The 27,929-nt window shown below is 38.6% G+C and overlaps 1 protein-coding gene across 2 annotated transcripts in view; it reads left to right on the forward strand.

The window, feature by feature from the left end:
* The window catches only part of STK4 (serine/threonine kinase 4), a 105,696-nt gene extending 78,025 nt beyond the window's left edge, over positions 1–27,671 (forward strand). The window contains exons 11-12 of one of the 2 annotated variants that reach the window (XR_002482466.1): positions 9,857–9,952; positions 27,074–27,671. Coding sequence is in view for 1 of the 2 variants with exons in the window: in XM_008066916.1 (XP_008065107.1) it covers positions 27,074–27,232 (159 nt within the window). In the remaining variant the exon portion in view is untranslated. The remainder of the gene's footprint in view (positions 1–9,856; positions 9,953–27,073) is intronic. The other variant, XM_008066916.1, reaches the window with a different exon arrangement.
* The last annotated feature ends 258 nt before the right edge of the window (positions 27,672–27,929 follow it).

Here is a 27,929-nt window from a genome sequence, read left to right on the forward strand (position 1 = left end):
TAGGTACATTTTTTTTAGGCCTTTTCAATGAACAAAACTGGTAAATATGTTTATTATAAACTCATGAGTTCTTATGCTATTTCCAATACAGATTAAATACTACTAATGTTTTACTTAGCCACTTTAATTCTACACTGTAATCCTTTCCCATATGCTAAATATCCTACTTTCCAGCAATATTAATATAATTACTCATTTGCTTTACATTTCACAATAAATATGTCAGTCTCAGAATAACAATATCATTATTTCCAGGAGCAATAATTACTGAAAACAATTTAAGATTTGTGTTGGGGTTCTTTTTGTCCTTAGGGAATATCCCAGTGGAGATGTACAGTCAAATCATTATATGTTAAAACTACTTGGAATAATTTCTATGTGGTTATGCCACAATATACTGATAGGTTTTTTTGTTTCATTTTGTCTTCTGTTTTAGATATTGCTTTTTTATTGTTTAGCTTTATAATTATATGGTCCCAAAGGTAAATCTACAAAATAGAGCCTCAGAAGACTGAGGTGGAAGGATCACCTGAACCCAGCAGGTTGTGGCTGAAGTGGCTGTGAGCGTGCCACTGTACTCCAGGCTGGGCGACAGAATGAGATTCCAGCTGACTATGCATGCGCCCCAGGGCCACTCTCCACAGCCTGTGTGCGGCCCCTCTCCAGATCGCAATGCCATGGCCCCTGCTTACCTGCTGACGCTGCTGCTGCTGCTGCTCAAAAAAGAAAGAAAGAAAGAAAGATAAATAAATAAGTTGCACATGGGTCTCTTTGTATGGAAATAGATTATGTTATGTATATACAAAAATGACTGTTGTTTTAGTTAAGCTGCAGTAGGTTTTGTAGCTAAGATCACCAGAGTCAGGCTTTCAGGGTTCAAATTCTGACCTTGCTATTTATTGAGTAGTTTTGGACCTATTCCTCCTCCTCTTTATTTTCTTCATCTGTAACATGAAGGTAATACTACAACCTATAGTATGTCTTGTGTTTTCGTGAGAGTTAAATGGGGGTAACACATATATATGAAGTGCTATACCATAATACAGGTGGAGCATTTCAATTCTGAAATATGAAATGCTCCAAAATTCAAAATTTTTAAGCACACAAAGAAAGTGCTGATTGGAGTGTTTTAGATTGTGAATTTTTGGATTAGGGAAACTCAACAAGTAAGAAGTGTAAATATTCCAAAATCCGAAAAAATCCAAAGTCCACAACACTTCTGGTTCTTAGCTTTCTAGATAAGGAATACTTAACCTGCAGGCACCTCACAAATGTCAGCTTCTTCCTCTTTCCCTCCACCTTCCCTTCCTTACTTGAAGCATTGTCTATGGGTAAGTTTCAGTTATCTAAACTTTCCCCTCATTGATTTGCCTTTGGGACTTCCTCATCATAAAACCAGAGATACATTACTAAAGAAAACTTGCTCCCAGAGGGGCTGATTTAAATCTATCCTGGGCAACTTGGCGAGACCTCATCTCTACAATAAATTAAAAAAAAAATTAGCCGGGCGTGGTAGCGCGCGCCTGTAGTTCCAGCTACTTGGAAGGCTGAGGTGGAAGGATTGCCGGAGCCCAGCAGGTCAAGGCTGCAGTGGCCGGGAGCAGCCACTGCACTCCAGTCTGGGCGACAGAGTGAGAATTCAACTAAAAAAAAAAAAACTATTCTAAAACAAAAGAATTAAAATATTACTGGTTGGAAATAGATTACCAGAGTGGCCATAGATATAATTTTTAGAACATCCCAGTGTTTGCTTTCTTTTCCTTACCTCTCTCTTCAATATAGTTTTTTCCTTCTGCCCACCTCTTAATTTATGCACTGACACTGATTTTTCAAATCTCAAAGCACTGAAATGCCTTCATTGCAACCACACACTTCTGCCAACAGATGCCGCCCTTTCTATTCTTGTGTGCGCAATCTCCTGTATTGAATTTGTTTATTGTAGAGAGACGTTGCTGTGTATGTAAGATGAATGATAAAATTACTAAAGCAGCTGAGAAATTTTACATCACATGAAGTGAGTTTCCTTGAAAATAGGGTAGCTTCCATTCAACTACATCAGAAAAAGAGTGAATGTCCTTGGCTTTGACTGGGATCTTGGGTGAATCGCTTTCCTCTATGAGTTTCAGTTTTGTGGTCTGTAAAAATCAAACATAATGCTATCTGTCCTGCTTTTCCTGCAGGGTTGAAAGGATTGAATGAAGTGTAGGTTGGGTTATTTGAACCAAGTTTACTGTCAGAATTATGGTAGAATTCTGTTAGCCAAGAATTATAAGGCTGTTTATTTTGGATTCATCATATATTATTACTTATTTTATTATTATTTCACATTTTACTTTACCTTTGTAAAAGAAATATTTCCTTAAATGATAGCAGATAATCTAGAAATGGGAAAGCCAAGGGAGCAGTTCAGTCTAGATGTGTGGTATGACTCTGTTTGCTGAAGACAGTAATTGTCATTCCTTTAGATTTATACAACATTTAATATAGTTAAAGGTGCATTCATATTTAGTTGTTTTATTTGATGATGCTTGCAGTATTCCTGTGAGGAAGCAAGATGGGGTTTCTTATTCCCTTTTATAGTTTGACAAACCAGAGTCTAGAGACATTTTACAAAAATGTCCAGAGACACCTTTCTTACTTAGTGCCACAATGAGGTCTAGAACCCAAAGCCCCAGATTGCTTCCTGTCTTTATTAACTCTAAAGTTTTTCTCACATAAAAAAAAACCCCAAACCAGAAACAAACAAAAAACACTGTGAGCACATACTAGGTACTTAATGTTGTAAACCAGGAAAGAGAATCTTCTTTCAAATAATATGATATGGACTTCAGTAACCAGGAAGAATGGCTTCAGGTTTATTACATCTTCTGGGGAATTTTGTGACATTAGAGAAGTATTTGTTATCGACTCAAGATGGCTTTTTCATGCTTATTCAGAACACTGCAGATTGACAAGCATTGTATTTCATTAATTGCTTATATAAATAACTTTTTGTTGGAACAATTTAATTTTGACGGTTCTTATTTATTGTGTAGCTCTGGGTTTTACAGTAATTATATTGTCAGAAAATACCATGCTAACTAAAAAAGTATTATTATTTTAAGAACATTTTTGGTTTTGACCAAAAATTGCTTCTAAAAACAAAGATGTCTATTGTGGAGAAATGTTAATGACTATAGCAAACATTTGATATATTTTCTGGTGATATCTCTATCACAATGTGCCTGTCAGTCTCATTCAGGTACTTGTTTCCAAAATGTTCTTCTCTTATCCCGTTATCTATTATCAAATCAAGATGGGCTTTTCTGTTAATTTTCTTTTCTTACTCCAGTGATAGATAGTAAGTAAATCTTTTTAGTAGTCTTCATATTGGTTGCTCATTACCTTGTCTTATTTTAAATTTTATTGGCAGAAACATTAGCTCTCTTAAGACTAGGTTGTGGATTTTTTTTTCTTTTTAAAAGAGATAGGATTTCACTGTGTTGCCCAGGCTGAAGTACAAGTGGCATAATCATAGCTCACTGTAACCTGTAACTCCTGGGTTCAGATCCTTTCACTTCAGCCTCCTGAGTGCTGGGACTATGGCATGCCCTACCATACATGGTTAATATATACTTTTTTTGTAGAGACAGAATCTTGCTATATTTCTGAGACTAGTCTTAAGTTTTTGGCCTCAAGCAATTCTCCTGCCTTGACCTCCCAAAGTGCTGGGATTATAGTTGTGAGCCACTGTGCCTGACTTTAGGTTGTGGAATTTGAGAAGAAAATGATGTAAATAGCTGTTATTAAGCACATATTGTATGTTAGGTCCCCGTGAATGTTTCATCCTATTTGTTTCTCACAGTATCCTCTCACAGTGATCTTATTCCCACCCATTTGACAGAGAGGCTTAGAGATGCTATGTGACCTGTCCTACCCATGGTACATGATTAATAAGTGATGGAGTTCAGCTTTAAATTCAGTTTCTCTGATGCTAAGACCATTATTTTTCTCTGAATAACACACATTTGTTTGCGTGAGAACAGTTATATATGTACTGATGGTGAACATTCATCTAATTCAGATGCTGTGTATTTTCTTTTTTAATGTGCCCAGTCCTTGGTGAATAGCCACAGCACATAGGTGCTCAGAATGTGTTATTTGATTATGTTATTTGAACCCATTGTACATTCTTTGCAAAACTTTCTAAATCTTTTCAGAGTTTCTTTTTGTAAGATATATTCATCTGTGTATATAGGAACATGTTAATTGGACTATAAATTTGATAGATGTGGGATTTATATTTTTCCCCTTTCTTTAGTAAACTTTAGTAGAAAGCATTGATTGGAACTCCAGTGTTGGGAATCCCTTTGACTGAAGCTGGATAAAGTGTGTACAGTATTTAGCAAAGTGCTTGGCATTCCTACTCTATTATTAATATGTGGGCTCCTTTCAAACTGATGGCTTATATATAGTCAAAAAGAACAGTGGATCGAGGATCAGGTCTCAGCTCTGACAATAACTAGCTTTGTATCCTTACGCAAGCCCCCAGACCTTTCTGGGATTTTGTTTCTGTGTCTGCTAAAGGTGAGATTAAAGTTTTCAAGAGTCCTCAAACTTTCTTAGTCTTTGTTTTCCACTCTTTAAAATGGAGATAATGCATCTGTCTCATTAGGAGTTTTATGAGCCTGAAGGAGGAGTCCTGTGTAAGGCATGTAAGATGTTCAGTGTATATGAGTCTTTTCCTGACCTTTTAAAATGCAGAGAGGTGCTTTGGACACCCAGGAAACCAAAATGAGCACAGGAAGCAGAATAACATACCGATCGAGAAGAAGACAGATAGGTCTGGATTCAGTCCTGGTTTTATTATTTATGAGACCTGTAACTCCAAGCAAGTCACTTAACCTACAATGAGGAAACTAATCATATTTACCTCAGGGTTATTGAGAAGATTAAATTTTAAAATGCTTTTAAAGTGCTTAGCAGAGTATCTGTCAGAGAGTAAGCATTCAGTAAGTTTTATTTACATGTGTAACACTTAAGTTGGGAGAGATAGATGAACTACCAGAAAAGGGAAAGAGTTGAAGATAATGAGGTGGGCCCCCTCCAAAAGAAGGCAGATAGGAGAAAGCCCCACATTTATTTCATAGTTTTGTTGAGAGCCCCGCTGTGGCAGCTCCCACTTCCTAGCTCAAATGTTGTTTGCTTTGAGGCATTTATTTAATACCTAAGATGAACTTAGTTCTGTTGTGACTATCTTGTTCCTAGGGTTTAAATATCAAGCATAGTGATTGAAACATTGACAGACTTTTTGTGGTTTCTCTGACCAGATTACTTCCCTTCTATGCCCACCTGGAAGTTGTACGTTTTGGACAGTTGCCACATTGATGTTTTTTTTTTTTTTTCCCCAAAGCAATTAATCCTGATGGTTGTTAGTGTTAAATAGCTCAAATAAGTGTGTGTGTGTGTGTGTGTGTGTGTGTGTGTGAGAGAGAGAGAGAGAGAGAGAGAGAGAGAGAGAGAGAGAGAGAGAGAGAGAGAGAGAGAAAGGCAGAAAGACAGAGAGCTATCTGGTAGTGATCAGCTGTTGAGTGCTCCCATCTGCATAGGTGAGTCTGCAAATACAGAGAGCATTGGATCAGAAGGTGGCCAGCTGCTAGAGGAAGGGCAGCCCTGGATCCACTCTGTAGACCCACCCGTCACTTCCATTTGTTCTCTATTTAGGAAAACCATGGCAAAAACTCTTCTAGGATTTTGTAGACTTCAGTCATGGATGCATCTAGTTTGAATTTAATAAATATTAAGGGAGTGATGTTTAAAATGAAGTAAAGTCAGGAAATTTTCTGTCCACTCCTAAGTACTCTTATTCCCAGAGATGGCAAGACCAAGCATAAAGTTAGTTTCACACACTTGAGAAGAAACGTTCCATTCCAGATTCAAGTAGAGTTTTTCCACTTTTGGAAGTGTTGCTGAGACTGTAATTATAAACTACAATCATTCTAGGATTAATTTAAAACAGTACCTGGGATGAATTAAGATCTTGCAATAAAAACACCATATACAGTCTGTCACATTATCTGTGGCAGCTCTTCCCAGTGCCACCTTGGTTAATGAGTTTATTGCTAAAGGAGTGTTTAGCAGTGGTACTGTGGATTCAGCACTTTATAGTATTAGCACTTTATAGTATTAGACTAGTGCTCAAGATCCTGGTACTTGATCAATATATGGGATTTTCTGTACAGTGATATGGAAGGCGTGATGTGCAGAATTTCACCTTTGTTTATTCTCACCACCTCTCCTCCTCAGTTTTCTTCTTATGGAAAATGGAAATCCCACAGGAAAGTCTAATCTAGTCTTCATTCCCTGACTTGTGGCCTTGCCCTCACTCTCCATTTCCTTTCCCTCTCCTCTCTGCATTCTTTGACTGGAACCTCCAGGACAGCTTTGTGTTACACTGGAGAGCCTTAAAGGTTTTGTCCAGTCCCAAGAGTCTGTGTTGCCACATCAGTGAGCTCTTTTGTAGCCACTCAAATGTGAAAGAAGAGTTGAGCATTCAGTATTTAGAGTAAAGGGCTCCTCCTAGGCTGGTTGTAGAGAGAACAAGCAGCAGTGCTTGCCATGACTATAGCTTACACGCCTGACCCCAGGGGTGTGTGGACACTGGGGAAGGGTTGGCCTGTGGCACATATAATTTTTACAGTTTGAATTACTGAAATGGGTAAGCTCTCCAGCTCACCACAGATCCCACCACTTCTTGTTTGTTGTTTTGTAAGTGGCCTTTCGAATTTATTTCTGTTGCCTGTGTCAACCCCTGAAAATGTTTTTGTTTGTGACCTTTGATTTAGCTAATTCATGGACATTTAGGTAGCCTTCAGTTTTTTTATGTTACTAAACATTTTTTTAATGAACATCTTTGCATGATATGTTTTTAGAATTACCTCCTGCAAGTATGATTATTGGGTCAAACTGTATTTGAAATTGTGTTACATATTTTCATATTTCCCTATGGATTTTGATATGTGAATTGTCAATTTGTGTTATTTATCTAATTTTGAGTGGAAGTCTTATTTTCCTTATTGATTTTAGAGAATTCTTTATATATCAAGTAAGATTATGAATCTTTTAACATAGGTAAAAGATATTTTCCCAATTTTTAAATGTTTTGTATATGGTTTCTGACTTGACATTTTAGATTTTTATATATTTTGCTTTATTAGCTTTTCATTTTGGTTTCTAGAATTTTATGTCATATTTAGAAACATTTTTCACATTCTAAGATTACAAAAACATTAACCCCTACTTTGTTTTAGAATGTCTATTTTTTTCTTTCTCAATATTTAATCCATCTGGAATTTGTCTTGGTGTATGGAGTGAGGTAGTAATCCAGCTTTATATTTTTCTAAATAGCGAATTATTTTTCCTAACATCCAAGGTTTTTAAAAATACATGGTTAATTTGGAATTACCAAATCTTATTAGCTCCTAGTATCTAAAAGTGGCTTGTTTTTACAGATAGAAAGTTTTCACTTTAAACTCTGAGTTTCAATATTTTTCTGCTTTTAAAACCTCTAGAAAGGAACTGTGAACAGAACACCATATTGGTTTTGGCATTAGCTTTAATGCCTTTCAAATAGGCTGATTCTACAGAATTCGATCCAAAGTACTTCTATGTCTTGATGTCTTTTTGCCAAACAAAATTGATTATTTCTAACCCAAAGGCCTTCAGTGCTGGACTGAAAAAAAAGTAAGAGGGACCTCCTAGGCTGGTTGCAGATCATATAATTTAACATCAAGTATAATGCTTTTTTTTCTCTAAAGTTTCTTTCTCTTCTCTAGTTTCCAGTGGTCCATGCCTCTTGTTACTGGGGGATTTGTGTGTGGGTGGGGGGAGATTCAGATCCTTTCTGTCCAGGTCCTCATAATTATATCTTTAAATGCTTTTCTTTTTTCTTGGCAGGTCAGTAAATGGATATCAGGGGCCTTTCCTTGATAATTATTGCTAGCTTTCTCTTGCATAGTGGAATTTAGTGGGGGATTGAATTTTGCTGTGCTGGTATATTTTCAACATCAGTGATGTGTTACTTTATCACATAGATTCTCTTTATAGCTTCATTAGAGGTGCTCTTAGTTCCTCTAGTTTGAAAATTTATCTGAGCATCTGAGTACTTTGGCAGATTTCTCTTTTGTAGTCACACCCACCCAAATTATTATAGTACATTTTAAAGAAGATTTTATCATTGATGCTTGACTGAGTGTGTCAAGCTTGTGGGCAGGGAGACAAAAATCTGCCATTATGGTTGAAAGGCAGTATACACAATGAGTGAAACCGCTGGAGTCATGCTGTTAGGGATCATAGCCCATCTTCTCCACCTGTTATGTCATCTGCTAACCCTTGATTTCCTTATCTGTCAAACATGGTTAAAACCATACTTATCTCATAGGGGTGTTGTGAATATCAAATGAGATACAAGCTGAGCATCTCAAGTTTAAAAATCTGAAATTTGAACCACTTCTGGTTCCAAGTATTTTGTATAAGTGATACTCAACTTATAATGCATATAAACCACTTAGGACAGTCCCTGGCCTGCACTAAACCTAAATATGTTTTTTTCTCCCTTCCTTTTTATTTTTTTATTTTTTTGAGTTGGAGTCTCACTCTGTTGCCCCAGACTGGAGTGTGGTGGCCACTCCCGGCCACCACAGCCTCTACCTGCTGGGCTCCGGCGATCCTTCCGCCTCAGCCTTCCGAGTAACCAGAATTACAGGCATGCGCTACCACGGCCGGCTGATTTTTTGATTTATTGTAGAGATGAGGTCTCGCTGCCCAGGTGGATCTCGAACCCACGGGCTCAGGTAATCCACTCGCCTCAGCCTCCCAAAGGCGTGGGATTATAGGCTGAGCCACCGAACCCGGCCTCTCCCTTCCTTTTTAGTGTTGGTTTGCTCTTCTAGGATATTACAATGCTTTTTTCCCCCTCCTAGTTGTAAAAGAATATATATCCATTGTAGAACATTTAGAGATTTAAGAAAAGCTTAAAGAAATGTCTACTACAATTCTCTCACTCCTCAGCAATAATCATAACTTACATTTTAACTTATTTATTTCTTTTTGTACGTATATTATTTTATATAGCTGAGATCATTCTGAATGTATAATATATCTTGATCTTTTCACTTAACATGTCTTAAACATTTTCTTATATTATTAAAAACATTTATAAAATCGTTTTTGATAGTTACATAATAGTTCATCACATTATTTTGATTGATTTAACCTTTCTCATTTTATTTGGTATTTAGTATTTGGGGCTTTTTTGGTTGGAGTTGGGTTGCTTTTAGATATTTCTAACTTATTAAGCCAGGCTTTTTTCTTGTCAACAAGAGGTTTATGGGTTGAGGCTTCATGTTTGCTTTTGTTGTTTTCTTTTTTTTTTTTTAATTGGCCTGTTGAGTGTGTGAATTAAGCCGAGATTTAACCATCAGACCCTGTGCTCTCAGACTCTTGCCACTACCTTTCTGGACAATCTACATGCTTGTTTGCCTTTTAACCTTTTTCTGCTGAGTTCCTTTTCATACTCTTGTGTTGGAAGAAAGATAAATGGAGACTATGATTAGTATTTAGGTCTCTGACCCAGCCGTACCATGTGAATGCCCAGGAGCTAGCCAGGATAAACACCAGTTGCATGTTAATGGATTTTTACTGAGGTAATCATACCGTGCAGTTTCTGGTGAGAAGACTATCCTAAATTGTTCTTGACAGGGTGCACTATTTTTGTTTTAACTTCTTATTTTTCCTGTAAAGCTGGGTTTGAAGTATGTTGAGACTGAATTCATTTGTGCTTTGGAATATAATGAAATCTTGTACTCTTTCCTTTCAGAAAACTAAGCCAAGAACAGCAGTCTGAAAAAGACATATGTATCCAAAATTGCCAGGGAAACCTGCTGTGCAGATATGCTTTCTGAGAAACCACATGGCAAATGAATGTCGTCTTTGTCTCAGAGCCGCAGTCGCCTGGTTCTGCTGGTGAATCGTGCTGGCAGACTTGAGCTTGGTTTTTAACTCAGTTACTAAAATGGCACTGGGAGCAAAACTTAAATGCTTGTGGTTTGTAACACCAGGAGGTTGCTTAAAATGGTGTCACCCTATGTGAGCTTGACACTATTTTTCATTTCCTTTGTTTGGTTCTGAGGCTGCTTAATCCATGACTGCTTGGCAGCTGCCTTCTTTAAAGCGTCACTCCTATGTCTAGTTATTCTCTAATGTTAAAATATAGAATGATTTTAATCTCAGCTACATAGTGAGCCACAGAGCTGAGTCCGGACTGGCTCAGAAATGGATCCTGAGAACTGCAAATAAGTATCTCGGCATCTTTGGCCTTAGCAAGGGCTGTCTTGAGATCATTTCCATGTGGCATCACTAAAAGCACAGGTGACAAATAGGCAAGTCTTGAATTCCTAGAAGCCAATGTCTTTCTCAATCAGCTATTCCAATGCTATGTCAGCCAGGTGATGATAAACTTTCAGAATTGAAAGAAGTCTTAAATGGCAGGTGTCCCAGCTCCTGCTGCATCTTCAGCAAGAGGCATCATATCACATTTTCTTGACCATTTCTGGTCATTTCCAAGAAGAAAGGAGAATTCTACAGGTTGGAGGTAGTCCATATCACTGATTAAAAGCTCTGTCTGAAGATAGTAGTTTTTTACTTCAGCCAAAACTTTCCTCCAAGGAACTTCTACCCATGAAATTTTGACTGCTTCTTATAGAAACTTTATAAAAGGTTAGTTGGGATCATCTGGATTTTCCATTTTGTAGGTTGAGAAAGCTACTGTCTCTTATCCCTAACTACTTAGTATTCTAGTAACTTGGCTTGAGTAAAACTTACCAGCTTTATGCTAGTTCATTTTACTGAGGCAAGCAGCTAAATTGTGGGTTTTCTGTATTCTATCACTGCTAGCATATGGGCTTTATTGGAGTCTGTGCTTCATTCTATGTAACTGAGATAATGATATGAAGTGCTAACCAATAGTAGATGTTGGGCTATGTTTCATTAAAAGTGTAGACATTAAAAGATCAGACAGATCCAGATTCAGTTTTGATTTCTGCCACTTGCTGGCTTTGTGACCTCAAATGGATTATTTAATTCTTGAAGCCTCAAATTCTCCATCAGTAGAATTGGTTTAATAATTATAGCTATAAGGTTTAGTGAAGATTGAATGGGATTAGTGCATGTGAAGTACTTAATGTGTGACTGATAATAATGAATGGTAAAAAATTCTGACTTTTATTATTGCTATTGTTATTATTGCTATATTCACTACACAACAAGGTCCTTGAATCCTGCATTCTCACCAAGGCAACATGGACTTGCCCATCTATCCTTCTCCTTGTTATTTCTCCTGTCAGTGGGACTACCCTTGATGTTCATTTTAACCTGATGTACTGAGACTAGCAGTGTCAGCATCATAAGAAAGGGCAGAGATGGGTGTCCACACAATGTCTCTGGTTTCTGAGGTCTTCACTTGTCTCACAGGAGGAAGTCTTGGGAGTTACTCAGTATTCTGCCATGTTGCCAGAGCTGGAATTGGGTGTTAATTTTTTTCTATTTTTCTGCTTATAGGAAAAACACCTCTGTTCAATAATATCATAGTTGTCTCTATTTTCAGAAATTATTTTATCCTCTGTATCATTTGATTATTCATTTTTAATAGTGTAGCTTATTCCACTTTGTCCTTGTGGTCTAAATTTCTTAGTCCTTTGTTTTATTTGGTTTCATTCCATATTAATCTAGGTTTTTCCCTCCTCCAAGAAATCTTGATTTCATCTAGGTTTTTTAATTGTTGGCATCAAATTTTGGCTTTTAAAATGTGTAATATTTGTAGTTATAACTTACTTTTCATTCCTATTATTTGTTTCTTCTTCTTTTTTGATCAACCATATCAGAAGTTTGTTTATTTTTTAAAAAGCCAGAACCAGCTTTTGATTTTGATGATCTTGACTGTTGAGCATTCACTTTTGAATTTATTAATTTATTTTCTTACCTTTTATCTTTTTTTTCTTTCTACTCTCCATAGACTTATTTTGGATTATTTTTTTCTTCACTTGAACAATTCGGCTTGTTTTCAGTTATTCTTCTTTTCTAATACATGCATTTAAGGCTATAAAATTCCCTTTAAATATTACTTTAACTATCTTCCACCATTTTTATGTAATTTTTTGTGAGGTTAGTGTATTGAGGATTAATTTACAGATGATAAAATTTTCTCCTTTCAAGTATACAGTTTGATGAGTTTTGACAGATACATATAGTTGCATAAATCCACCACAATCAAGCTATAGAATATTCTGTTACCCTAAAAAGGTCCCTTATGCCTGTTTTTTTTTTTTTAATCCCTATAGTTTTGTCTTTTCTAAGATGTCAGATGAATGGAATCATATATTTATCCTTTTGTGTTTGACTTCTTTCACTTCTTTCACTTAGCATACTGTTGAGATTTATCCATGTTGCTGCATATTTCTGGAGTTTGTTTGTTTTTATTGCTAAGTAGTTTCCATTGTGTGGATATATCAGAATTTGTTTGTTCACCACTAATTTTCATTGGGAGAGAATGAGGGCTTTTAATTCTGCACTTGGTCTATAAATATATACATTCCAGTCTATTCTGGACTTAAAAGCATCTTGGTAGTTTTCAAATGTAAATATTTATTTGGGTTTTGGTGTTTTGGGAGTTTTTCCATTAGTGGGCAGACACGTGTTTGTATGTATTCATTTGTATCCTTCCTCCCTGTAGCAGTCTGGGTCCAATAAGGAGGTAGAAACCACACAGTAGATTAAACAGGGGAAGCGTAATATAAAGAAGTGTTACCTATGATAAAAGAGTAACTATATATACGAGGAAACTATATATAATCGCCTAGGGCTGAGGGAATATACCCAATGAAGGACAAACTGCCAAGAGTTCAGACCTTACTAGAGAAGGTATAGTTCAGCCCATGGAATAGCAGAGGAGATTGCTGGTATGGCTGGTATGGCTAGACTGGAGCTTGTCCAAAGTCTCTGAGCAAGCCTTAGCCTACCGTCTGCAGTGCAGGCAAGGAAAAGGCCACTTATTCAGTAACATGGACATGCAATGAGGTTTTGGTCACTGGCCAGGGCAGGTGGCCTTCAGAGCATGCGAGTCATGTGGAGGCTTTGGTGTCCTTGTTGACAGAGCTTCCAAAAGATTAGGGTAGGCCAATACTATGAAGCCATAGAAACCACATTTGACCACACTCCTGACTGTCCTCACACCCAAATTGCCAACCGTGAGCTGAACACACAGGACAGCCTCTTCCACCTAGCACTCTACTCAGAAAACTTCACATCACACTCTTCAGGGGGAAAGTGCTTATCACAGTGTATATGAAAGGGTGCATTCAAAGTTTAGAGGTAGAGAGTTCATAACTGATACTACTTTTCCTGTTCTTTTAAAAATGAATGCTATCAAGTCAGAAGCAATAATAATTATATAATAGATCCTTGAATGAGAGGAAAAGAATGTATAAAAATAGGCAAAAGATTATAAAAACTAGACCTTACAGAGTTTCATGTAGCAAGAAATATGTTTATAGACACATATAATTATATCTTCACATGGGACCTGTCTGTGTTATCTACAGATCATGGTATTGTCATCAGTCTCCAGTTCCGATCATTGGAATCATATATTCCAAGTTGTAAATCAGACCCCATTCTTTCTTCAAGATGTCTTCATTGTAGAAAACATTTAGGATACACATTTTATTTTATTTTTTGTTTACAAAAAAATTTTTAAATTATTTATTTATTAATTTTGAGTTGGAGTCTCAGTCTGTCGCCACAGCTACCGCAGCCTTGACCTACTGGGCTCAGGCGATCCTTCCACCTCAACCTTCCAAGTAGCTGGAACTACAGGTGCATACCACCACACCCGGCTAATTTTTTGGTTTATTGTAGAGACGAGGTCTTGCCAATTTGCCCAGGCTGATCTCCAACCCCTGGTCTTAGGCAGTCCTCTTGCAACTGCCTCCCAAAGTGCTAGGATTGCAGGCATGATCCCAGCCTAGGATCCACATTTTATAAAATGTTTTGATATAAGAGAAGCTAAGTGAATTTAGGTTGTGGATCTCTGACCCTTCATTATGTTAAGAGTACCCAGTAGTAGGACTTACAGAGTTTTATGTACTTTTCAGAAACAGTATATTTACTTGCAAGTTTTCTCATTTTAAGAAAACCCAAATTATAAAAATTGAGACCTGCAAAGTAACTTCCTCAGGGGGTTTTTATTTTCATTCCTGAGTAGTTTTCTGTAAACATTTTCTTCTTTAGCGTGTTGAAAATAGGATCCTTTTTAGTTTGAAGATACCTTTTAAGTCTGCATCTATTAAATAAAGTTAGATCAATTTGCATTTTAGTTTCAGATTTTGCTTGGGAGTCTTTGGGCTTCTTTTATTTGGCAGGAAGAGAGAGGAGAAGCCCGGCCTTTTTGCTGTCTTGGAAATTTCCAGCCCAAGAAAGTGTATAAAGGCATAGCTTGCAGGGATTCTTATGTGATTAGCTAGCTCTTTTCCTGAATTATTAAGCTACATTAAAACAGCAGCTTGGTGCAGTTGGTGTTTTAGGTTTTCATATCTTCTGAAAGATTAATATCCCTACAAGAGTGAGGTTACTTTTGATGTCTGCCGTTAATGCTTTTAAACATCAAGAGCGTTGCATTCTGCTCTATTCTTGTATTCTACCTTCTGTAGGCAGTCACAGTTATTCTGGGAGGTTTAATTGGTGTTTACTCACTTCCTGAAAGTTTTCCTTTCACAGATTGGTATTCTTAAATGTGAAGTTTTTGTGTTGATTTAGAGCTACTTTAGTCCCCCCTTGTTCCAAGACCCCTAGTGAATACCCGAAACCACAGGTAATACCTAACCCCATTGCCATAATTCAGAACATGCTTCCGTTTGTGTCTTCCTCCCACAAATTTAATGCCTTTTCTGTTTTAATTGAGCTCCTGTCACTTAGTTGTAACTTTTGCAGATTGAGATGCATCCGCAAAACTAGCACAGTTTTTTTCCTTCTGTACGATTTTATGGGTAGAAAATTTTTTCTTACTGTAGCTCTTAGCAACTTCAGCATATGATTTTTTTCCCTTATTGTTAGTCAAAAATTTTTACCTTTTCACTTAACGGAAGCATGTTATCACTTCTTTTTGGCATACCCGAATTGCCAGAATCACTGCTCTTGTACTTTGGGGCTATATTAAGTAAAATAAGAGTTCCTTGAACATACACACTGTGGTAGTGATACTCTAACAGTTCATCTGATAACCAGGTGGCTACTAAGTGACTAACAGATGTGTAGTGTGTATAGTGTGGATGTGCTGGACAAAAGAATGATTTATGTCCTGGGTGGGATGGAGCAGGACTGCGCAGGATTTCATCATGTTACTCAGAATGGCACACTATGAATTGCTTATTTTGGAATTTTCCATTTAATATATTCAAACCTTGGTTGACTATGGGTAATTGAAACTGTGGATAAGGGGAAACTAATGCACTCTTAAAATAGAATTTTTCTTAAAGAGCAATCATAAGTAACCAAGACTAGCGTGTTTTTTTTTTTTTTTTCTGAAAGCAGGATTTATTAAGAGGACAAAAGCTCCCACAGTGGGAGGGGATCTGAGGGGGTTGCCCTTATGAATTTTTATGTTCATTTTTTCTTTATAACTTTATTACAGTCAGGATACTGGATGAACTGTTCATCTTGATTTTGGTATGCATGGGTCAATTTTGAGTAATTGACATAACCTTATTTAATGAATAAATATTATCCTCTTAGGCTTAGGTATTGATTACATACTTTCAAAGCTGAAAAGTTCAGTGTTTTATTAGTGCTTGAGAGATTCCAGCAAAAAGTCAGTAGCACTTTCAAGTAAAGGCTTAAAGATTAAGTATATCTTTGTTAAATATTCATTGAGAATTCTTTTCTGCTGGTGTGAATCTCTGAAAATATATTAGATGTAGTCTCTACTCTCAAATAGCTCCCACTTTAGTAAAATAAAAAGGTATTAGGGTTGAGAGAGGAGTTGGAGCTTGAGCTGAGCTGGAAGCTTGAATGAACTGTCTCCTAAGCAGGGAACAGAGAGAATTAGATTGAACAGACACATGGAGATGTGAAGAACCATGGCACCCAAAGGAATTTTGAGTATGTAGTTGTTAGTAATATTGACAAATGACTCATATACCTTTTCATTTAATTCACCTAATTTTATTAGTTCTCTGTAACTCATGTATTACTTGAAATAACAAAATTTCCACTTCATTCTTAAAAACTCTAAAATTCAGACCCTTCCCTGAATTAGATTGACCAATCTTTCTCTGAACTATAAATGTGCAAAAAGAGAGGGTCCTTGTCTCAGAGTCTCTGCTCTCAGGGATTCTTCCTTCTCTTAATTCCTATAGTATATGTTGCCTTGACGCAGAGATGGCTGGGCTTTACAGTCAGACTCATTAAGGCTCCTATCCTTACTCAACCACTTAAAAGATCTGGGACCATGGGCAAATTTCTCTATCTCTGTTTCCACCTCTGTAAAATGGGGGTAATATTACTTTATTCTTGGACTGTTGTGAGGATTGCTCGAGGTAATGCATGGAAGATGTTGACACAATGTCTAGCACACAGCACTCAATTAAAAGCTCAACTAAATCAGTAGCACTTAATAAATAATGCCTCAGACTATAGCTTGTTTTCATGATTTATCTACCTCATTTTTCTCCACTTCTAGTTTGAAGGGTACCTACCATATACTTTTTTTTTTTTTAAAGGGTCTTACTCTGTTACCTAGGCTGAAGTGAAGGGGTACATTCATAGTCACTGTAATCTCAAATTCCTGGGCTCAAGTGATCCTCCTGCCTCAGCCTCTCAAAGCACTGGGATAATAACCATATATATTTTTTGTCCCATACCCACTTACTCATACCACTCTATCATTCTACCCCTGGTATTGGCCACATCTTTATAACTAAAGATGTGATACTAGATATTAGCAATGTAATAACTTTGGAGATCTATTATTATTTTGCATTTGGGGATATGAAAGTTCCTAATGGGTTCTTGCTATAGAGAGTCAGAGTGAAGATGATAGGAAAAAATTCAAGTTAGGTCAAAACTGTACTTCCTTTGGCCATAGACTGTTACAGAACTTACAGAACAAAAACAAAACAGGTAGATTGTGATTTTCAGATTAAGTTGTAAAAGTTCATGCCAGAATAGAGTTGGAGTAATTTCTAAGCATGCAAAAGTACTACTTCAAAAATTAATTTTGTCTCGTAAATTTAAGAATTATTTTCAATTACACTAGTCTCCCTTATCCATGGTTTCCCTCATCCCATGGTTTCAGTTACGAATGACCAACTGTGGTCTGAAAATATTAAATGGAAAATTCCAGAAATAAATAATTCATAAATTTTAAATTGTACACTATTTTGAGTGGTATGATGTTCTGCTCCATCCTGCTTGGTATGTGAGTCATCCCTTTGCCCAGCATATCTATTCTGCCCCACTCATTAGTCACTTAGTAGCCATCTTAGTTATCAGGACTGGTGGTATCAGTATCTCAGTGCTTGTATTCAAGGAACCCTTATTTTACAATGATGGCCCCAAAATGTAAGAGTCATGATGCTAACAGTTTGGATAGAGAAGCTGTAAAGTATTTCCTTGATTGTTCTTCTCTTACTATGCTTAATTTTAAAGTTAAACTTTATCATAGTATGCATAGGAAAAAACAGTGTGCGTGGGAGTTGGTACTATCCATGGTTTCAGACATCTACTGGAATGTATCCCTTGTGGGTGGGGGGACAACTGTAATCTCAGATAACTAACTAACAGTGTGTGAATACAGAAAACCCTGTTCTTTAAAGAAGAAAACTTTTGTTTCTGCCATTTATCAAATCGTATCCTTTACACACGTACGCAGACACACATGTTATACTGAGCTCTCTCTAGGTGTAAGTCTTGGTAGATAAAGTCTTTAGTTTGTTTGAGCCCATTCTTCTAAGAGACCCATGTCAGAACTCTTGTCATTGCATCATCATTTCTACTTGGAGCCAGATTTCTTTGTTTTATCCAGGCGTGTGTTCTGCATTTCATTCCAGTCTTCTTGGTAAATATTTTGTATACATGCAGTTATCTCTTCTTTGGTTGAATTTTGATACAGGATTTCATGTTTCATGTGTTGATTTGAAGTAATAAAAAACCCAAAATGGGATTGAAGTAATTGTTAACCGATAATGGTTTTGCTGCTTTTCCTTCTTATTGGAGAAGCATTAGGAAGATTTTATAGGAAATTGATTAAACAATAATTTGGCATGACTATAATTTGAGTCAGAGGAAATCTCTTATTAAAGTTCTCACAAGGTTCATTTAAGGAGCAAGGTCTTTTGAAATTAAGGTGTGGTGCTTACCTCATCCACTCAAGTTGTGATTTGGTTGTCAGCTTCCTTGATGTTCTGCTTGGCTAACTTCTTTATCAGATGAGAGATTAAAGCATCACCTGAGAATCTGATCTTAATAGAGTTACCTCTCCCCAAATTAGAATCCATTCCTAGATGGTGACAAGTTCACATCAAGAAAGGGTAAGTATTTTGGTGGAACTAAATTACTGCCTGGATGCCTTTTTTTTGGGGGGGGAGGTATCTCACCCTGTCACCCAGACTGGAGTGCAGTGGCAACATAGCCTTGTCTCCTGGGCTTAGGCAATCCTTCTACCTCAGCCTCCCAAGTAGCTGGGACTACAAGCATGCACCACCATGCCTGGCTAATTTGTTGATTTATTTGTAGAGATGAGGTCTTACTATGTTGCCCAGGCTGATCTCGAACCTGTAGGCTCAAGCAGTCCTCCTGCCTTGGCCTCCTAAAGTGCTGGGATTATAGGCATTAGCCACCAAGCCCAGCTCCCTAGATGCCTTTTGATGGACTTCTGTGTATTTTCTTTACTGTACTTTTGCTGACTTTCTAGTGGTTGATATTCAAGGTATGGGAAGGCATTCAAGGTGGCTCATTTGACTTTTTAGCTTCTGTCAACCTTCCCTGTCATCTTGCTAAATTTCAAAGGTGTGTTCTTTCCTCATTCTCTGTTACAGTAGAATGTCCCCTGAAACAGGACCAACCTAACTCACTTATCCAGAATGATGTATTTGAGAATTCCTGTTTGTGACACTGAGGGAAGAATTATGAGTGTTCTAGTAAAATATATATGGAATTGAAGCTTGTTCTTAAAAGCTTTAGGAAGTTCTCTCCTTGAGGGTTTTTTTTTTTTGCTTTTTTTTTGTTTGTTTTTTACTTTGTTTTATTATAAAGATGTGAGGTACAGGTCAGAATTAGGTACATAAGTAATGTATGTGTAGGTGAAATTTGGGCATCCAATTCTCCTTGAGTTTTTTAGGGACATCTCATGACACTGTGCAATAGACATCTGAGGTAGCCATTTCTAGCAGCCAGGGAGCACAACTTTGAAATAGGTGTAAAATCCCATACCTTGGATTTGGGCTAGACCTGTTTGTATTCCTCTAAGGGCCAAGGCAGGATGAAGCTCTGTTATTCATTCTTATGTGTTTAGTTTAGCTTGACTCTGCTGATTCAAGATAGGCTAATTGTCAATTGTGATGAAACATCAGCTGGAGCTTCTCAGTTGGTGTTCTGGCCAGTTGTGCAACCAACATGGACACGATGTGATTACAAATTTCAGAGTTCAGTTTCCATCAGCCTTCCATATTGACACTGATTTTGGGAATCAGGATTTTGCTGTGTTCTGGCTCAGAGGAAATATATCAGACTGATATAATTTGGAGTTTCTCACACAAGCAACATGGTGTGAGACGCCTCTGTGTATGTGGTGTATGTCCTGCACCATTATTGTGAACTCATCTTAGAGTCACAGCAGCTATTATTTATATTACCTATTTCCTCCATTTCCAGAAGAGGATTTAGCCCCCTTACCCACTGTCTTTCTGGTGTGTACCAGACACTATATACTTTGCCAATACTGCTAAACATTACAACTTCCCTCATCAGAAAAACACTATTGGTCTTTTGAAAACTGAGGAAACTGAGGCACATATTAGATGACTTACCCAAAGGCATCCAGCCACCAAGGGCAGACTTCCTGTGGAACCCAGGTCTGTCTGACTTAGAGTGCTCTTGCCCCTAAACTTAGCTGCTTCTCTGATGGAGCTTTATATTCATGTTGTTCAACAGTGTTCCTGGCCCAGTGTAGCTGCCAGTACAGTTGGTTGATTTGATTTGAATCATTTTCAGCAACCTTGAGTTGAGCTGCTGTACCTCAACAGCAGTGCCATGCATGTAGCGGGTACGTGGTATTTTTACATAAGGAAAGGCAGAAACTTAGACCAATACCCATTTTACAGATGAGGAAACTCAGTCCCAGCGAGGAAAACTTACCTAAAGTCACCTATGACTGCTAGTGGCATTTTTTTATGTGAGGGCCATGTGACATATTTAATGTAAGCTAAATTCATAATTCTTCCAGTCTTCCAAAATTTTTACTAACACATCCCCATTTCTAGAAACCCTTCAGGTTTTTTCCAATTACTTACCTCTTCTAATTCCTTGTTGTATCACTTTGGTTAAACCACTTGTCCACTCTAATCCTCACTGACCTCATCTGTAAAAGGAAGATAATAATGGTACCTATCTTACAGATGGAGTAGATAAAATCATGCAGATAAAATGCTTGGTTCAACACTTGACACATGGCAAATACTGAAGTAATTAACGTATTTTTTCCATGTCTGTGTAGTAGTAAGACAGTGTTGTATTCTGCTGAAACAGAGTGAGGCTGTATTTAGACTAAAATAAACTCTACTTTAAGGTAACCCATTTCCAGAGACTACATCATTTTTTTTTCTTTTTTGAGTTGGAGTCTCACTCCGTCACCCAGGCTGGAGTGCAGTGGCACACTCACGGCCAACCCAGCATTGACCTGCTGGGCTCTGGTGATCCTTCTGCCTCAGCCTTCCAAGTAGCCGGAACTACAGGTGCATGCTATCACACCTGGCTATTTTTTTTATTTTTATTTTTTTTATTTACTGTAGAGATGAGGTCTTGCCAAGTTGCCTGGGCTGGTCTCAAACCTGCGGGCTTAGGCAATCCATTTGCCTTGCCTCAGCCTCCCAAAGTGCTGGGATTACAGGCTGAGCCACGGAGCCCAGCCAACTACATATTTTAAGAGAAATCTCATCTGCACACGTGTTGTTACTTTTACTTGCTCAGACATCCTTCGACAGACATCATCAGACTGGGTAAAAGGCAACAGAGAAAAAAAGTCCAGATGTTAGGCAGTAGTGAGCCAGTGTAGTCACAAAATGTCAGGATTGTTTGTCAGACTCGGAACCCATCCTTTTCTGTTTCCCCCAGATTGCTATGTTGATTACCCTTCAAGTGGTCAGGAAATTTTAAATAACCATGCTTAAGAGGCTTATTTTAGTTTATCCTTCCTTCTGTGAGCTCTCCTAGAGTCAGAAATCCCCGTGCTTGGTATGATCTCATCAGTATAAACCATCTTCAATCATGAGCCTGCGTCTCTAGAGTTGGCATTCATTTCGTCTTGACCAGCAGGATCATGTCTCGTATCCTTTTGAAGATCTTATACTTTCCAAGGTATATTTCTTATAGAAACTTTTTTTTTTTTTGTCTGAATAAAAAATTAAGGTGGGCATGCCTTTAGAGATGACTAACCCAGGACTGGAGACCTACTTCTTAACAGCCAGTACAAAGCACAGATATTTTCATTAAGTGAGCAGAGATTTCCTTCAGTTTCAAAAGAATGTGAGGGGAATCACCTTTAAGTTTAAAAGCTCCTTGAGGGCAGAACTCATGTCTTATTCTATGCTGAACCTTCTCAGCACCTAATCAGAGCCATGTTGCACACAGTGGTGCTCGTGTAAGCTTGCTTCGTGGGTTTTGGTGGCTTTTGTTACTATTTGACTAGAAATGAAGGGTAAGTCATTTATTTGTTCAACCAGTATCATGTTTAGCATTGTGAACAAGACAGACTAGGTCATTTCTTCATAGAATTTACATCCTAGTAAGAGAAACAAGTAAAAATAAATAAATAAATTACAAAGTGCATGATTGTTTTGGAGGAAATAAACAAGGAGCTGAGATAGAGAGTAACTGAGATAATTTCTAGATGATAATAACATGGTCAGAAAAGGCTTGCTTGCATTCTCTGAGAAACTGCCATCTGAGCTAAAACCTAAAGGATAAGGAAGAGCCATGCAGGGAAAAGGATCCTTAACTCCTTAAGCCACTGATACCTAAAAAAGTGTGGCCTGTTTGAGAACCCGAAATAAAGTGCAGGTGGAGGGTCCTGAGCAAAGGGGAGAGTGATAAGTCATGACGTTGGAGGGGAGGTGGGGGCCAGTCATGTGGGGCCCTTGTAGCCCCTAGTGAGTTGGCTTTTATTCTGAGTACAGTAGGAAACATAAGGGTGATGTAATCGTGTTCATTTCTGTGTTTTTAATTATGTTTGTTGTTTTGAGATGATGTTGGACTGAGGTGGATGGAAGTGGAAAAAAGTGGTTGTATTTGAGTTAAACCAGTATTTTAGAGACAGGATTGATAGGACTGCTGAAGGATTGGATGTTGACAGGAGGGAGTGGGGTGAGAGGGAAAGGGAAGGATTGGGAATGATTTTGAGCACATGGGAGGGTGCTGGTGCCATTATTGAGATGAGCAAGTAAGGAAAAGAGGTTTGGGAATGAGGGAGAAATGATACTCATTAGTTTTGCTTTGGATGTTAAGTTGCAGATTTCCACAAGATAATTAGGGACTGAGATATCCAGTAGGATCTGATCTGGATATGTGACTCTGGAGTTCAGAGAATTCTGGGCTAGAGATATAAATGTGGGAGTCACAGTATAGAGAGGATGTTTAAATTCTAAGGGATAGACGAGCTACTAAATGATGATATTTCCCAAAGAAAGTGAAAAGAGCTCAAGCTAACTTATATGACTGGTTTGAGAATTTGCTCCTTCAGGAGGCTGGCTGTTGCAAAACTGTGGAACCACAGTTATTTTACTGCAGGATCTCCATTTGAAATTTATGTATGCCACCAAGGACCCAGAAGGTGAAATGCTAAACCTGGTGCCATGAAACTATTTTCTGAGCTTGTTTTTCAGAGAAATCTATATCTGGATGGTGTGACCGAGTCATCAGCAGTGGCTGACTGGCTGTGTTCCAATAGGTCAGGTGTAACTTAAGCCCTAAAGGCAAGGGTGAATTAGTCTGAAGGTGACTGAGATAAAGCAAGAGTGCTTGTTCCGCCAGGTTAGAATCAAGGGCAATAAAGCTGCCTAGAAACTGGAAATCTTGAAGAAGCTTTGGACCAGAAACAGGCAGCAATTTACTTTGTGAGATTTTTACTAACAGGAAACAGGGAAGATATAGAATTATGCCTACATGCTTATCGAACTTGAGAGTTTATAAGAAATACTTGAGTAGCTACTGCTTTTTCTTGTTTCCTATTTAACAGACTGGGTCTCACTCTATCTTCCAGGTTGGTCTTGAACTCCTGGGCTCAAGTGATTCTCCTGTCCCAGCCACCCACTGAATAACTTCTTTAAAATACAAAGTCCTGTGCCTCACTGCCCAGGGAGTCAATTAAGTAGCTTTGTGTTAGGGCCCAGGAATCTGTATTCTTAACCAGTGATTCCTATATAGGTTATCCATAGATCATGCACTGAGAAACATTGACTCTGGAAAGACCTCTGAGAAGATCTAGTCAGCTCTCTCTTACATATGGGGAAATTAAGGTCTGAGGAGAAGAGGCTTGTCCAAAGTTGCAGAACAAGTTGGAAAGTTGGTACAGTTCGACTAACTTACATGTCTTCACATTGCAGTTTACTCTTCATCCTAGTGGCTGGGTGGAAAGCAAGTCTGTCCTGCCAATTCCCAGCGCCTCTTCCTTCATTCTAGTTTTTCTTTGTTTTCAAAGCCTGTTCTAATATAAGAATAATTTACTGTTTATTCTTTTTGTTTATTTTTTCATTGAAGTATCTGGTGAGCTTCAAACAGTGCTTGACCCATAGTAGGTGTTCGATGAATATTTGGCAGATGGATGGATGAAAATATTTTGTTAAACTATGAATAAGTCAATGGACATTGTGGGAAGGTACCAGTGCTTAGGTATTGCTAGCATCACATAGAGGAGCATATTTTCTTTCTCACTTGTTAGGTTCTAGCTTGAATCAGGGTGTTATGGATGACCATTGATAAAAGGGAGTGAATAGGGGTTCATTTCTCTCAGTTGAGTGAGCGCAGTCTGCAGGGGGTGTAGGGTTTCTTGAAGTGACATAATGGGGAATGTATAGGACATAAGGAAATATGCTTTGTTTTGCTGATTCTCAGGAATGTAGGAATGCTCAGACCCGCTTAAATATTATGCGTTTCTTTAAGGGTTATGGCAATATAGACAGACAATAGTGGGTTTCTATATCAAGAGGTTACAGGAACAGTTGTAGTTCCTGTAGCCATCTGCCCTACACATACTATGTGAAGTTCTGAGGTAAGAACATCACACTTATTATCTCATCTAAGTCTCATTATAGCCTAAGAGTGGAAGAACTAGTATTGTTGATTTTCCAGAGGAGGAAACCAAGGCTCAAGAGGTGAAATTACTTGTTTAAGATTACATAGCCAGCACAGAGTTAGGATCTGTGATCCTAAAGATTATGTTCTTAACTACCAATAACACTCAGTATTAGGTTTGAGGAATTCTTTCTTTGGAGAAGGAATTGAAAACACTAAAGATTAGGTAAGCGTCACTCTTTGGGGTGTCCTTGGTCCAAGAACACCAACGTCTAAGGTGGTATAAAACCACAGCCTGGAAAGAAAGGTGCATTTTTTTCAGCCCAGCTTTCCAGTATTTCCCCGCACTCTGAAGTCTTTCTATTCTCACATTACAAAGAACCTTTCATCTTGAACTGTTAGGCTTCTCTCACGTCTCAGACAACCTCCTTGAAGCAGGCCAAGGAAAATTTTTGTGGTGACAGGCCACTAAACCATTTCTGGGGGGGCCAATGTAGCACATCACACTCACTCACCCCCTGCCCTCTAAAGGAAGGGAGTTAGAAAGAGACTCCTTCACCACCTTCTAGATCACTTTCCTGTTGAGGCCTCAGGAAGAGGCTAAAGGTGATGATTTTCTAAATATGGGCACAACAGACCTCTTGTAAGACTTGGGTAAGCCTTTGAGTTCTTGAAACACTGTACCTATTAAACTGGTTGCAAGAACACAGGATAAAGTGTCACCGCCTGCTGTGGATAATGTCAGCATTCATTCCCACCCATGCCAGCCAAGACTGGCCTTGCTTGGGATCAATGAACATTCCACACATTCAGCAGTGGAGTCACTTGCACCACAGCTGCAAGCACAGGTTGAAATATGGGTGTATTCTTGGTCTTAAGTGAAGAGAGACTTATAACACCAACTGCCATCTTTCTGCATATGGTGCACCAGATGCTGTGCTGAGAATCTTCAGCCATGATCTCGTGTAATTCTTTTTTTTTTTGAGTTGGAGTCTCACTCTGTCGCCCAGACTGGAGTGCAGTGGCCGCTCCCGGCCACCGCAGCCTTGACCTGCTGGGCTCTGGCGATCTTTCCGCCTCAGCCTTCCAAGTAGCCAGAGTTACAGGCATGCGCTACCACGCCCGGCTGATTTTTTGATTTATTGTAGAGATGAGGTCTCGCTGCCTAGGCGGGTCTCAAACCCACGGGCTCAGGCAATCCACTCACCTCAGCCTCCCAAAGGCATGGGATTATAGGCTGAGCCACCAAGCCCGGCTGTGTAATTCTTATAGTATGTCTGATGAGGCACTGCTGTCCCACTTCTGTAGATGAGGAAGGCCTGGAGAGGTTGATAACTTGCCAGAGCCTCGTGGCATTTGTAATAGGCTGAGCTATGTTTTAAACACAGGTAGAGTTGGTTCTAAAACCTGTGCTTTGCTAGTCTGCTCTTCTGCAATACTATTAAGAGCTTGGATACCAGAACCATACTGCCTGGGTTTGAGTTTTGACTGCCACTTACTGGCTGAGGAACATTGGGCAGTTAGTCACTTTTTTCCTTGTTCTGTTCATCTGTAACTTGGAGATAATGTACTCATATCATAGGGTTGTTATGAGGATTAAATGAATTTGTGTATGTGAAGTGCTTAGTGCCTGGTGCATAGAAAGGACAACATACATGCTAGTCATTATTATTTATTTATATATCAGGTCCTTTATTTTTTCTGGATGATGAAAACATAACCTCAGAAGTTTCAGAGTTTCTCCAACTACCTACCTTCAACCCGCACCCCTGCCAGGGGTGTGTCTATATTCCCAAGAGGCATGGAGTGCTGCCTGGCATCTCATTAGCCCCCAGTAAATGTTAGTGATGATTAGTATGTCAGTGCCAAGACATTGGGAGCTTGGGAAGGCAGGGGTTGGGCAGAGCATCTGCTCCCCAGTCAGCATTTGTCCTCTATTGGGTAGTGTCCTAAAAGAGAGATGGGCACTGTCTAGATGCTCATCTATGGATGACAAGAACTGGAAGCAACCATTATTTTACATATGGGCTCAGTAAATCAAAGAGTTGGTGCTTAGAACTCTTCCAGGGATAAAATGTCTTAGAAAAACTTTTTTTTTTTTGGCAGCCTCAACTTCCTGGCCTCAGGCAATTCTTTTATCTCAGTCTCCCAAGTAGCTGAGTCTACAGGTGCATGCCAACACACTCGGTTAATTTTTTTTTTTTTTTTTTTTATAATCAACATTTTTTATTATGATATTGTGGGGTACAGTTAAGGGTTAGGTATACAAATATGCTTTGTTCAGGCACCCTTGTTGATAAGAGGTGTAGAAAAACTTTAATGTGTGCCATTCATTGGAAGGCCACCACTCCACATGTGGCCTGACCACAGTATCCTCCTCCTGTTTCCCTTCGTTTTGGGTGCCTGGACAGACAGGGCTTTCCTGTCTTTCTGCCACTGACCTAGGCTATGTCATGATTTGTACTTTCCACTTCTCTTCTAGCTTAAGAGTTGGACAGTGGAGGACCTTCAGAAGAGGCTCTTAGCCCTAGACCCCATGATGGAGCAGGAGATTGAAGAGATCCGGCAAAAGTACCAGTCCAAGCGGCAACCCATCCTGGATGCTATTGAGGCTAAGAAGAGGCGGCAACAGAACTTCTAAACAAAGGCCAGGCCAAGAGGGCCCTGCCCCCACCCAGGCCTCTGGTGAATTCTGGGTGGCTCACCTCACGTTTGTTAGCCAGCTCTTCTGCTTTGTCATTTCTCCACAGCACCTTTGTGAACTCAGGAATGTGCGCCAGTGGAAAGGGCTACCGTGGCAGCCAGCGTGCCATCTTGATGATGTGTGTACATTGGTCAGGTATATTGTCTCAAAGCATTTCTATTGGCGCTTTTAACTCAGAGGTTTAAACCCCAGGATCAGAGACTTCTGGTTGAGTAATAGCTGGGAAAGTTTTACATTGTCCTTTTGTTTTTCTTCTCCCAATAGCTTTCAATTGTTCTTTCTGGAAGAGTTTTTAAAAATATATAAATATGCATATATATATATATAAATTATAAATAGATTTCCCACTTAGTGTGGTGACATCTCTGTACAGGTACAATTTTAAACAGTTTGCCTCCGTTCTGTAAGATTATGGTACTGTGGAACATGAGGGCAGAGGACACCGACCAAGAGGCTATTGGAGGTCACTGAATCCCAGGAGCTGACCTACCCTTTTTTGGGGCAGCATTTAAAAATTAGATTAGGGGCAGTTCTTTCACCGTGGTTTCAGCCTTGTGTGGTCATCACTGACTTCCTGGGCTATTGGTGATGTCCAAGGGAGGCTTGAGAGCTCATGTTTACTCTTTGAGTTCCA

This window comes from Carlito syrichta, unplaced genomic scaffold (assembly GCF_000164805.1).
Source record: "Carlito syrichta isolate Samal-C Ts95f unplaced genomic scaffold, Tarsius_syrichta-2.0.1 Scaffold309195, whole genome shotgun sequence".
NCBI classification, from domain to species: domain Eukaryota; kingdom Metazoa; phylum Chordata; class Mammalia; order Primates; family Tarsiidae; genus Carlito; species Carlito syrichta.